At 39.1% G+C, this 12,125-nt stretch overlaps 1 protein-coding gene across 2 annotated transcripts; it reads left to right on the top strand.

Annotated features, from left to right (window-relative positions):
- The first annotated feature begins 3,441 nt into the window (after positions 1–3,441).
- On the top strand, positions 3,442–11,262 carry LOC124289474 (tumor suppressor candidate 3-like). Of its 2 annotated transcripts, XM_046726096.1 has the most exons (11): positions 3,442–3,517; positions 3,880–3,997; positions 4,243–4,325; positions 5,392–5,449; positions 5,947–6,087; positions 6,563–6,652; positions 6,963–6,974; positions 8,607–8,670; positions 8,918–8,992; positions 9,719–9,809; positions 10,808–11,262. In XM_046726096.1, the coding sequence occupies exons 1-11, from the start codon at positions 3,474–3,476 to the stop codon at positions 10,821–10,823; spliced, it is 792 nt and encodes a 263-aa protein (XP_046582052.1). In that variant the 5' UTR covers positions 3,442–3,473; the 3' UTR covers positions 10,824–11,262. The 2 variants fall into 2 exon arrangements, with proteins under 2 accessions (XP_046582052.1, XP_046582053.1); XM_046726097.1 differs by lacking the exon at positions 6,963–6,974 and having other exon boundaries at positions 10,808–11,259.
- Positions 11,263–12,125: the final 863 nt, after the last annotated feature.

Here is a 12,125-nt window from a genome sequence, read left to right as displayed (position 1 = left end):
TCTTCATTTTCATTTATATTTTTTGCCAAAACTGTGGAAATCTAGACTTGCCACATATTTTAGACTTGCATGGGCTTTTTATGCCAGGGTCTCCTATCAAAACAAAACTGACAAGCATGTCTGGAATCAATTGTTTTTGTATAGTTAATGCTTATGCGCCTGAAGAAATCATTTGTTATATCTGTAACCCATGCATCATGCCACGTTTATAAAATCATATGTGCGCTTGTTTTTATAGTTTTTGACCGGAAAACTAAGGTATTCAAAGGTAAAATTTGGTCATATGCCTGGTCGTATGTGATTGTGACGTAAGGTTGGAGTAACGACACACTAGAAACGACGCCATAGCTGAAGATGTTTTACGTCATGATTGTTTTTTCTTAGTCGGTGGTCGTGATTAGTAATTTTTTGTAAATGGACGAAGGGAGATAAATTCGTACTGATAGGTAATAAATAATCCTTTTGTTCGAGATCTATTCGTGTTTATATTACTCGCCCGTGGAAGATACTGCAGTGTAATATTCTTACGGCAATATTACGCTAGTGTAATACCGCTAGACGTATGACGTCATAATGGTTTACATTTATGACGTCACAATGCTAATAACTCTGTCACAAAAGCTGAGCACTGTAGGCAGTTTCTATCAATTTAAGTTGGAGAGTAATAAACAGAATTATTACCCATATGGTGAAACATAACCAGTGTCATATATATCATATGTGCACATGTATCAGCCGTAGCAGGACCAGTCCGTAGACGTTTCAGGCTGTCTACTACTATGTTGTTGTAGGCGTTGGTTGTTGTTGTGTGTTGGCGGATATTCCTCAAAGTGACAACGCAAGTCCGTCTGCGGGTCCACAACGTTTTATTGTGAGCTGTGTTTAACTAGGAGCTTAGTGCTCAGCTCCCAGTTCTAAACTAACTAACCAACGCTCATTAATTTGACTATATCTCAGATCTGATAATCTGTCTTCCTTAAATGGTATTGGCAAGACCATGTGGAACCTCGTCCACAACCCACATGCCTCTCGTGCAGTGGTCATCAGGATCATCCTACTCTTGATTAAGCGATAGCCTAATAAGACCATAGCAGAAAGTCACAGTCTCATTTTCAGGGTATGTTTAATCATGCACCCATTATCACCAGCGGCCAAACACGATGACCTAGGATGCCTGATATCGTTTGACCTCGTTACATCCCCATGCGGTGTTAGCTAAGGGGAGGAAGGGAGACTATCGATGATAAACCCAGCCGGGAATTATTATCCCGGCGCACACTGCGCGTGGCACACAGTATACTGTATGTGGTATACAGTATATTGCACTCGATATACTGCATACTGCATGCGATACATGTGCTCATATCACTTTTGCCTAGCAAACCATTTCTTCTGTATTTCGTCGTCTGTGACGTCATTAAACAATTGAACGTGACGTAAGTTAACAGGGCCGTCACACTTGCTTACCGTGTTTTACTGCACAAATGTACATGAATAAAATGGATAATAAAGAAATTATTACACTCGAGCAAGTGTGTCATACAACCTGGTCATATGCTGGTGTATGACACACTTGCTCGTGTAATAATCTCTATTACTATACTCGCTTCCGTGAAATACCATTTTTATTACAAGAGTTAATGATTTCGTATCTGACGAGCTTAAACGAACCAAAAAGCATATATAGTACATGTACTATTAAACATCGTTGTGTCGAACCTGATAGGACCTAATCAAAATCTTTTCTGTGGTTCGCCATTACTATATTACTAATATGAATACGCAAGGACCTAGCTTTTACTTCTAGACTGTGTAGTAGAATTTATCAAGTAGTAAAAATCGCTTCGGAAAGTAATATCACCCGTAAGGGCACGGAGATGAAATTTTCTGTAATTCTCACTGAGCAGTATCAGCTTTGGTTCCTAATTATTAGTTAGAAGTTTCATCATTGTTGGCGAAGGGGGCCCAAAGTAACGTACGTGACGTGATATTCACTCAGAACATATCACCCGTAGCCCACGTTGTCTTAGAAACACAATGATATGAAATGGGAAATGAGAGACTAAAATGAAACATCATGCATGTAGGAAATGTATTAGTTACAGAAAAAACCATTACTTCCAGTAGATTTTTTTTCTTATTGAAAGGATCACGATTTGGCTGAAATACTGCCAATGTGACTATAAGCTTAACTCACTCACAGCATTATAGAAGTTTCAGTGTGGCCCCTGGGCATGCTGCGCTAGCGCTCCATCCGAATTATATAACGCAAGCACCGATTGGGTCGAACTTTTATCCAATGGCATCCATGGTCACATCCACGTCAACATCCGCCGGCAACATGGAGGCCAGAGCAAGCTTTGGCATTTTGGTGTTGTTTTGTATTTGTTTGACAACTGTAGGACAAAACTACAAGAAAAAAGAGGTACGTGCATTGCACATTCAGATGTAGAACACAAAAAGCAAATGCAGAGTTATCGTCATCAAGCACCTCCTTTTTGCTGGTCGTGAATACAAATTGCCTGTCTATACCTCCAGATTTCGCGCACACTCGACAGCAATATGCAGGAAATAATTTGGATAGAATGAAGTAAGCACTCCACTCACTTTTGGTATTGCGGTTAGCACTGCGTGGAGGATCGAATTCACTTTGCCAGCTTGAAGCTGCACTGGGCTAATGAGTTAATCTAATTAGCCAGAACATTACCACGCCACATGGGCTGTCGCAAATAGTTAGACTATAGTTTGGCATGAAATGCATGTGGACCCGTTTTTTTGTAAATATCTCTTCATCCAATGACCCAATCGATCTCAAACTGTGCAAGTGGATGTTTTGTCAGACAACCTAATCACATTGTAAATCATCGAGTTTATGCATTTGTATTAAAGAATCTGTCTATGTAACTGTCAACAAAATATACAGCAGATTGCAGACGGTTTGCACAGGGAGGGAGCCAATGACCTTTAACAGCGGCAGTGTTGGGTTATAAAGGTCAACGTTCGTCAATGTAGGTCAGCTATGTACGTTTCATGTAATCCGACACCTTATAAATTGGTTTGCAACGTTTGCTCTCTTTTAAAAAAAATACAACACATTTCTCATGAAACGTTTAGCATCATCTGAATAAGCTTTCATGATGACAGCTAGAAGTAGTCAATGTGAATGATCCAAACGGTCTATCACTGTGCAGTGCAAAGGTAACTATCATGAACTGCACGTGCATTTACCTTTATGACCCAACAGTGACGCTGTTACAGGTCATTGGCTCCCTCCCTCGGCAAGCAGTCTGCGTTCTGCTGTTTATTTTGTTGACAGTTACATAGACAGATTCTTTAATAGAAATGCATAAAATCGGTGATTTACAATGTGATTAGGTTGTCTGACAAAACATCCACTTGCACAGTTTGAGATCGATTGGATCATTGGATGAAGAGATATTTAGACGGCACCTAGGAACTATTCTGTGATTGTGATGTTGACAGCTCTACAGGCACAGAGACAGTGCTCAGTGTGTAGGTGAGTCACCATTGGAAGGATGCAGGAACTTATCCAAAAGACTTTCCTAAGTTTTGTAGTACAGTTATGTACTCTTGTTCAGTGTAATTTTCTATATAGATAATAATATTAATAGTCCCTATGCTTTCTGAAATAAAGCTGATGTGGCAGTTACAGTAAAATAACATTTAAGATGTACAGTTTGGCTTTTCTTTTACTGAGATGATGGTTAGAATGGTTTTATGCATGTTCAGTAATTTTCCAGCAGGATTGCTGCAATATCATGATAAGGATATGGCTCATGTTATGATAAGCTAACTCGTGTGAATATCCAGCTATGTGTTGATCTACTGACTACTGAGGCAATGTTTGTTGGGTTCCAGGCAGGCAAACGAGGAGTATACCATCCTGGCCAACTCTTGGCGCTATTCCCAGCAGTTCTCCAACAAACTCTTCTTTGCTCTGGTTGACTATGATGAGGGACCAGATGTGTTCCAGAATGTGAGTGTTGCCTTGGTTACCATTATATTTACAGCATTATCATTGGTGGGCATACACTTACAACTATGTTGATATAGATATTTAAAATACCAACAAAGGCTTTTGCCTAATTCTGCATTCACTAACCAATTCTGAGTCCATTTGATATTTAAATAAATGAAATTACTCTTAAATGTTGTTAAAGGATTGACTTTGTAAGTTGTGCATTTGTCATACTATCTTACTGTTATATTTGTCTCTTTCAGTTGAAGCTGAACACTGCCCCTGTGTTTATGCACTTCCCTCCTAAGGGCAAACCCAAGAAGGGAGACTCTCTAGACATAAACAGGTATGTATAGGGTCTACAGTAGTGGTGGTCCTATTAATTGAAATAACCGATTAATTGAAATAATCGAAGATTGGTCGCAGTGACTTAACGACCAAGCAATCGAACATGTTTTCTCATAATCGAACACAACCAATCTTGGAACACTTGTTTGCATCAACAATATTTTTCAAAAGGTTGCTTTTGTCTGTGTCATTAAATTTACATTTCATAAGCACAACAAGCTCGTTCCAAGTCATGATTGAATTTATCTTAAAGAATCCAGGAAATCTGTGTTCCTAACATACTAATAATCCTTTAAACATGCAAAATTTGCAAATGGATTTTGTTTAATTTGCAAAAAACCCAAATTATTACATGTTTTTTCTTTATTTTTTACAAAGACAACAGGAACATTTGATAAATGACGCTAACCAATTATTTTGATGATTGATCGGTTGTAATGGACCAATCATCAATTATGAGATTTTAACCAATTCCCACCACTAGTCTACAGCATGGTTATCAGTTGACACCATGAGGATAGAACCAGATGTCAGCACTTCATTTAGTACCAGTTATTCATGTTACTTCAGTTAGCAGGATAACTACTAGCTGCCAAGATATTCCCAAGTCTTGGAACCCATGGTGTTTCCTGATTGGAATTGGTTCTCACCAACCTACTGGTCATACGCGAAGGAGTTTGTTGGTTCTGATGGTCCTATTCAGTGACAAGGTGGCTCCCGTGTCAGAGTATCCTGATGGCATGGGTTGTTGCTTATTATATCAATCACTGGATTGTGTGGTCAAGATTTCATTAAGCTGACTACCGTCACCTAGCTGGAATATTGCTGTGCGTGTGTTGAACAACAACTGGATAAATACAAGTCTTGAACTAGTGTCCAATCCTCCTGTCTCATGTATGTTTAGCATTGATGAGAGTAGAAGCTATAGGTATCTCATTTCCATGATGCCATGTCAGGTCCAAGATGGTATCATTTCAGTTCCGTTTGTGATAATTCCTTGACACCAATTACAGACTGATTGGTAATTTGTACTTTTTGTTTCACATGCAACATGTTTGTTCCAGGGTCGGTTTTGCTGCAGAACAGATAGCAAGATGGGTCGGTGAAAGAACAGATATACAGGTACCTCTTATAAATGATTAGGTATAAGCTTTCTACAGGGGTGGTAAGTCACTGCTGATTAACTGCACAAGTTTGGTATTGTATAACTAAACAGAGCTTCAGAACATATATACAATGCATGATTGTGTTATTGGATAATAATGTACCATGTATTCTCTCATATAAAGCAACCCGTGAAGATCCGGGGTAGAATAGGTCTTCAGCAACCCATTCTTGTCATAAAAGGCGACAATGCTTGTCGTAAAAGGCGACTAATGGGATTGGGTGGTCAGGCTCGCTGACTTGGTTGACACATGTCATCGGTTCCCAATTGCGCAGATCGATGCTCATGCTGTTAATCACTGGATTGTCTGGTCCAGACTCGATTATTTACAGACTGACGCCATATAGCTGGAATATTGCTGAGTGCGGCGTAAAACTAAATTCACTCACTCACTCTCTCATATAAAGAGAGGATTGACAAATAAGCAAGTTAACACTGAGTGGTTTTCTTTCAGATCCGTGTATTCCGTCCTCCGAACTACTCAGGTACCCTGGCCTTGGCCCTCCTCTTCTCTCTCATCGGAGGACTGCTGTACCTGAAGCGCAACAACCTTGAGTTCCTGTACAACAAAACATCATGGGGAATTGGAGCATTGGTATGTTGCTGGTGGATAGTGTTGAGTGATGTTGAGTTTGCAGGGTGGTAGAGTGTTGAATGTGGTTGGGTTTGGCAGGAGGACATTGATGGGATTGCAATGGGGGTGGGGATGGCAATGGGGGTGGGGATGGGGATCGGATTGCATTGGGTGGGTAACCACAGGGTTTGCTCCATCATTGTTTGACTTTGTTGTTATTTGTCACACTAGGGTCATTGAGCATGTGTTGAATATTCCGAGTGAGCCGGGGGTCATCTTGTACCATCACATTATGTTATGTTTCATTGATTAAGATTATGTCATCCCCATATACAGGCTTGTTGGTTTCACCCAACTTCACATCAGGCTCTTTCTTCCATATTATTCCATGATTACAACTTGAGTACTGTTCAAAGCTATATTATTACCAACTCACTCTGGCAGTCGCTCACTTTCTTTTCGTTCTGATTGCAAATGTGATCATCTCTCTGTCCAGGCTGTGATATTTGCCATGACATCGGGACAGATGTGGAACCACATCCGTGGCCCTCCTCTCATGCACCGCAACCCTCACACTGGAGCCATGGTAAGTATTTAAAAATGATTTCTTTTTAGGAATTTCACACATGTGTATTAGTTCTTGTCTTTAAATTGTTATCCTGACAGGCATTTTCTGTTTTCATGTCATCAGTAATTTGTCTGTGGTATTGCCATATTCTGCATGTGCTGCATTAAAACACCCATCGTGTCTGTGTAGAAGTATTAATGTATATTTGAACATTGTTTGCACTGATAGAGAAATATGATATTGTGGATGTATCATGATACTTAAGCATTGCTTACAGTCAGCATTTGTTTGCATGTTTGATGAAACCGTTGTTTTAAATTTGCCCCAGTTTTCCTGGAAGGTTTGTATCATGTTTAAGTTGCTCCTATTGTGGGATCCTCCCTGTTTCTGTGATAAAGACAGCAGCTGTGTTGGCTCGTCAGAATAGGAGAAGACTGGGATGCTCGCTGTGTATCTACTTGTTGCCATGACAACTAACTTATTACTTGTGATTTCTTAACTTTGAAGTCGCTTGTTACTGTATTTCTAATTCACAATGAATACAATCTTCATTTAGTAATATACAGACATTTCTTAAAAAAAGTGTATACTTTTTGTTGAAAATGAGTACAAGCTAAATATAGTAAATGGCAAAAGAGTTTTGGAATTATTTCAGACATTTCCCCCCAAAAGAATTCTGAAAACTATAATGAACCTAACCATTCCTGTATACTAACAGTAAGCATTACAGTGTGTTCTTTCTTCGGTTTACTTCTGTTGAGGATACATTTTGAGTTTCATGTAGGACTTCTTTGATGGGCATTTTCCATGTAGGAGTTAGATCCGTATTCCTTCCTCATATGAGTTGAATTGATTGCTGTCTGACAGTTCACATTGTTGTGTGTTTGCAAGTAGATACACCATGCATGTAAATTCGTCTTTGCTTTTTGTGTTGTATGTTGGGGTGATTAAAAGATTTTGGGCAAAGTTCTAATTGTCATCTCATTGGGTAATAATCATCACCTAGGGGAAAAATATATAGGTACTGTTTTTCTTTTTTCAAAACAGTTGCACTAAATACAGGCCTGTCATATTTCTGTGTAAAGTCACAATTTTTTGGTTATGAAAATTTATGATGTTTAAATGCCAAACATGAATCATAAAGAGGTATTTGTTTTGCAAAAGTCTTTTCAGTCCTTTTCAGTCATTCTCCATTGACATGCTTGATATATTTTGGTCTTCAGAACACTTCCACTTGTTTTAACATCAATAAATGTCATAGCATTTAGCATTTTTACTAATTGGTGGCAAAGCATTAATCCAGTTATTGGTTCATTTCAAGACATAAATCACTTCTGAAAAACAGGGACACATGAGCCTCAGTCACCTGTCCAGCATTATGGTTCTTCGACCATATCATCATTGTCTGGCTCATCTTGGTTATATTTATGTCAACCCCCATATGCAGGCTTGTGGGTTTCACCAATGTTGTAAATGTTGAGCCATGCATCATTAGGGGCTTTCTCCCACATCAAATGAAGTATTGTTCACAGAGGCTCTAGTCCAAACTCACTTCTGAAACACTGTAAATCTGTATATCATGTACATCTAAGAAAATAACATTGATTGCAACATGTAAATCTGTATAATATGTACATCTAAGAAAATAACATTGATTGCAACATGTAAATCTGTATATCATGTACATCTAAGAAAATAACATTGATTGCAACATGTTCATTGTCTATTTTTGTTGCATGTATAGCTCTATGATTGTGTTTACACAAATAGGATTCATGTTTATACAGACTCTTTATTTAGAGGATTTATCTGATATACCACTGCAGGCCTTTCACGTCAAACTGACATTCCGTGCTATTACTGACGTAACTTTCAAAGTAGCATTAACCTATACTGTCTTCTGTGTTTGTGTCTTGTGAAACTCTATGTCCAATATTCAGTGGTCTGTTACCATTGTTACTGTATGTTTAAGCACTACATCCACGGCAGCAGCCAAGGCCAGTTCATCATGGAGACGTACATCGTTATGCTTCTCAGTATCCTTGCTCTACCCACTAGTGGTGGTCCGATTAATTGAAATAATCGAAGACCACTGCAAACTTATCATTTACTGGTCCTTATGAATTTTTACTAGCCAGGGACCACAGGACCAGCGTAAATTTCGCACACTGGAAATGGCTTCAAAAACAATTTTGTTGTGTAATTCTGTATTTTACTTGAACATGACAAAATCATGCAGACAGTGTGACACCTGAATGTGTTTGTGACCTTGACCTTGTGTAGACACTGCTGTTGTGTTCGGCTTCATCCTGATGAACGAAGCTCACTCTCTCAAGGGGGACCCTGGGAAGAAGAGGAGTAAGTATTTGTTCACCTTTCAGCCAGGTTTCAAAGGAAGGATTTGTCTGAACAGTAGAATTGATAAAGTGATAAAATTACTTATTCTCTTTGATGATGCCTTTTTATCTCGTTCGACTTAAAGTTATAGGAGAGATGGAGGAGATAGTAATAGCAAGTTGCAATTCCACATTTAGCTTATTGAGAGTCCCTAACCAACTAGACCAATCAGTAGGTAATCTGTGTAAGTCCCTGCTACAGTTATGTGACATTCTGTATTTTCCTGTGTTACATGAACAGAACTGTAGAAGGGGCATATATTTATTGTTAACAATCATTAAAATCATTCCACTTTTGCTTGTTCTCTGATCTCCATGTTTATAATTTCACATCTGTGTCATTTTCTAAGTGCCAGAGCCATCTATTACTGCGAACAGGTTTAAAGCAACCTAAGCTGGTTGTTCCCAGGGGAATCTGGGTAGAGTAAGTCTCCAGTCATCTATGGTCATGCATGGATGTAATGGATTGGGTTGTGAGACTCTGTGACTTGGTTCAATGTGTCCTTGTATCCCAACAGTGTTGCTCATTGTTCATAAAATCAATAACCTGAATACAGGCTGCCCTCATTGCTGGAACAGTGCTGAGTGATCCGTAAAGAACTAAATATATAATACACTTGAAGACTTGATTATTGCCATGTTTCTTTAGGACTAATTGTATTGATTGTTTTGTGTGTTTTCTTTATAGTTTTGGCTCTGGTCGGTCTAGGGTGTGTGGCAATATTCTTCAGTCTCCTCCTCTCTGTGTTCCGGTCGAAGTACCAGGGCTATCCTTACAGGTAAGGCTTCAGCATCCCTAAGGATGTTCAGGGGTTGGCCTCAGTACTCCAGGAATGTTACAGTAGCTGACGATCTGTTTGTCACAACATAGCCTCTCAGCATTGTCCTGCCTGAGGGTGTTGATCTTGATAACCGCTGGATTTCCTGCCCCAGATTTATTCCGTGTTACGGCCTGTTGTGGAATACTGTTGAAAGGAATGTACTGCATTGTCACTGCAGATCACCAGATAGAATAGTCCGGCATTTCAGATTGTCATACAGCTTGACTATTAGTATCCATGGACTTGTGGGACACATGTGTATGTAGCTGTTGAGCTCATCACTGGTTTGTTTGAATATTCCTGCACTCTGATGATGTATCTGTGGGGGGTGTCAGGTTGGAATAGGTCCTCATCAACCTTTGCTGGTCATAAGAGGCAACTGAAAGGAGGAGGAGTAATAAGCTTTAGTGACTTGGTTGATATGATGTCATTGTCCCCGGAATAGTTGGGTCATTGCCTGATATAGCAAACACTGGATTTTCTGACCCAGACTGTTATTTACAGGCTTCTTTGTAGCTGGAATATTGCTGATGCTGTTTTGAGCACAAACTGATGAGGCAAGCTGTCATCCGACTTTCTGATTTTCAGACATCTGTAATTCCGATAGATGATGATGACCAAGTTGGATCAGACATGGCTCAGTTTACTGAGCCTACAGTGGCGTCAAGCTGTATACATAGCTTTGTGTTTCACATTGTTTGATTCAGTTTACTGAGCCTACAGTGGCGTCAAGCTGTATACATAGCTTTTGTGTTTCACGTTGTTTGATTCAGTTTACTGAGCCTACAGTGGCGTCAAGCTGTATACATAGCTTTTGTGTTTCACGTTGTTTGATTCAGTTTACTGAGCCTACAGTGGCATCAAGCTGTATACATAGCTTTTGTGTTTCACGTTGTTTGATACATATGGATGAGTAATATACTGGCACTTTCTCACTGTACTTTCTATGATTTCAGCTTCCTGTTCAAGTGAGATCAAGTCGTCCGTCTGAGGTTGCCTTCTAGCTGGAGCAGTAATATGGGGAAATAAATCAACAGCATGTCAGCTTGAGTGGTTGTGTGAGTGTGTGTGTATGTGAGTGTATGTATGTTATATCTGAGGGAAGGTGTATTTCTTGGAAACATGGGTTATTGATCAGCTATCACTGACCATGCATTATGTTGTGATGACCACAAATCAGTTATATAATTTTCCTTCTGGCTTGTCCTTGTCCAGGACTGCTACCTTGATGGCTGTTTGCCTCCACATCACCTTAAAGATGCCTTTTCCAGAATCATGTGGGCATTTATCCATGAAATTTAAGTCTTTGTTTAAAGCTTTAAAGTAAAAAGTTGGATTTTAATCCATTATGAATATTAAATAGTTTCTTATGGTCAAGAAATGATTGTTTTGTATGATTTCCTCTTCAAAGGACTCGTTCACGCCAAAGACCCGGGTTCGAATCCCCACATGGGCACAATGTGTGAAGCCCATTTCTGGTGTCCCCCGCCGTGATGTTGCTGGAATATTGCTAAAAGCGGCGTAAAACCAAACTCAGTCAGTCAGTCAGTCTTCAAAAGATAATAGAACAGTTATCACATTATGTCTCCATATCCTTGCTATGCTGTGTTGAATGTTGGTGTCAGGTTGTTTGCAAGGATATAAATTTTGCTTATTGTTTAGACAATATTAATCTCGCAATATATTAGACATTAAGATATTTCATCTTGACATAACACGGTTCATATTTAGTCATAATGTGCAGAGAAAGAGAGATTCCGAATGTGATGTGAGTGGTATGTTATTTGTTTGTGGTAAAGAAGAGATGTTGTAACTTCTATGTTGATGCATCTCCTATCAAATCAAATTTGCATGTATCTTTTTGTTGATTATAGTCTGATAATGTGGTGTCTGAATTATACCAGAAATTGGTACATTTTGTTGTTATATTTCAATATTAAGCTTTTTGTGCATATGTGGAATAAATTTACTGGAGATACACAATAGCCTTGTTTTTGAGTTGGTCAGAGGTTCTCTTCTACCAGGGAGACTATATAACGCCTGTTGTAGATTGTACCTGCTTCTACTAAATCACAGGTTAATCTGTACCTGATAGAACGTTCCTGATGCTGCAGGCACCACTCAGGTCAGGCTTACCTGTAATGTAACACTGTTGAATATTCAGTAGATATATAGACAGGTATTTAAACTGGCAACTCAAAAGTTACCCAGAGTTAGACAAATGCCAGACCAAGTCTTACAGATTCATCTTTGCAAAGACACAGTAAATTAAAC

The sequence above is a fragment of the Haliotis rubra genome, unplaced genomic scaffold (genome assembly GCF_003918875.1).
Source record: "Haliotis rubra isolate DU_JTF1 unplaced genomic scaffold, ASM391887v1 Scf442, whole genome shotgun sequence".
Taxonomy (NCBI): Eukaryota; Metazoa; Mollusca; class Gastropoda; order Lepetellida; family Haliotidae; genus Haliotis; species Haliotis rubra.
This window is presented reverse-complemented; position numbering and strand designations above follow the sequence as displayed.

Coding starts and splice junctions, on each gene's coding strand:
- LOC124289474 (XM_046726096.1), top strand. CDS start 3,474: ATGTTGACAGCTCTACAGGCACAGAGACAGTGCTCAGTGTGTAG. Junction 3,518..3,879: donor AGACAGTGCTCAGTGTGTAG/GTGAGTCACCAT, acceptor GTTGGGTTCCAG/GCAGGCAAACGAGGAGTATA. Junction 3,998..4,242: donor GACCAGATGTGTTCCAGAAT/GTGAGTGTTGCC, acceptor TGTCTCTTTCAG/TTGAAGCTGAACACTGCCCC.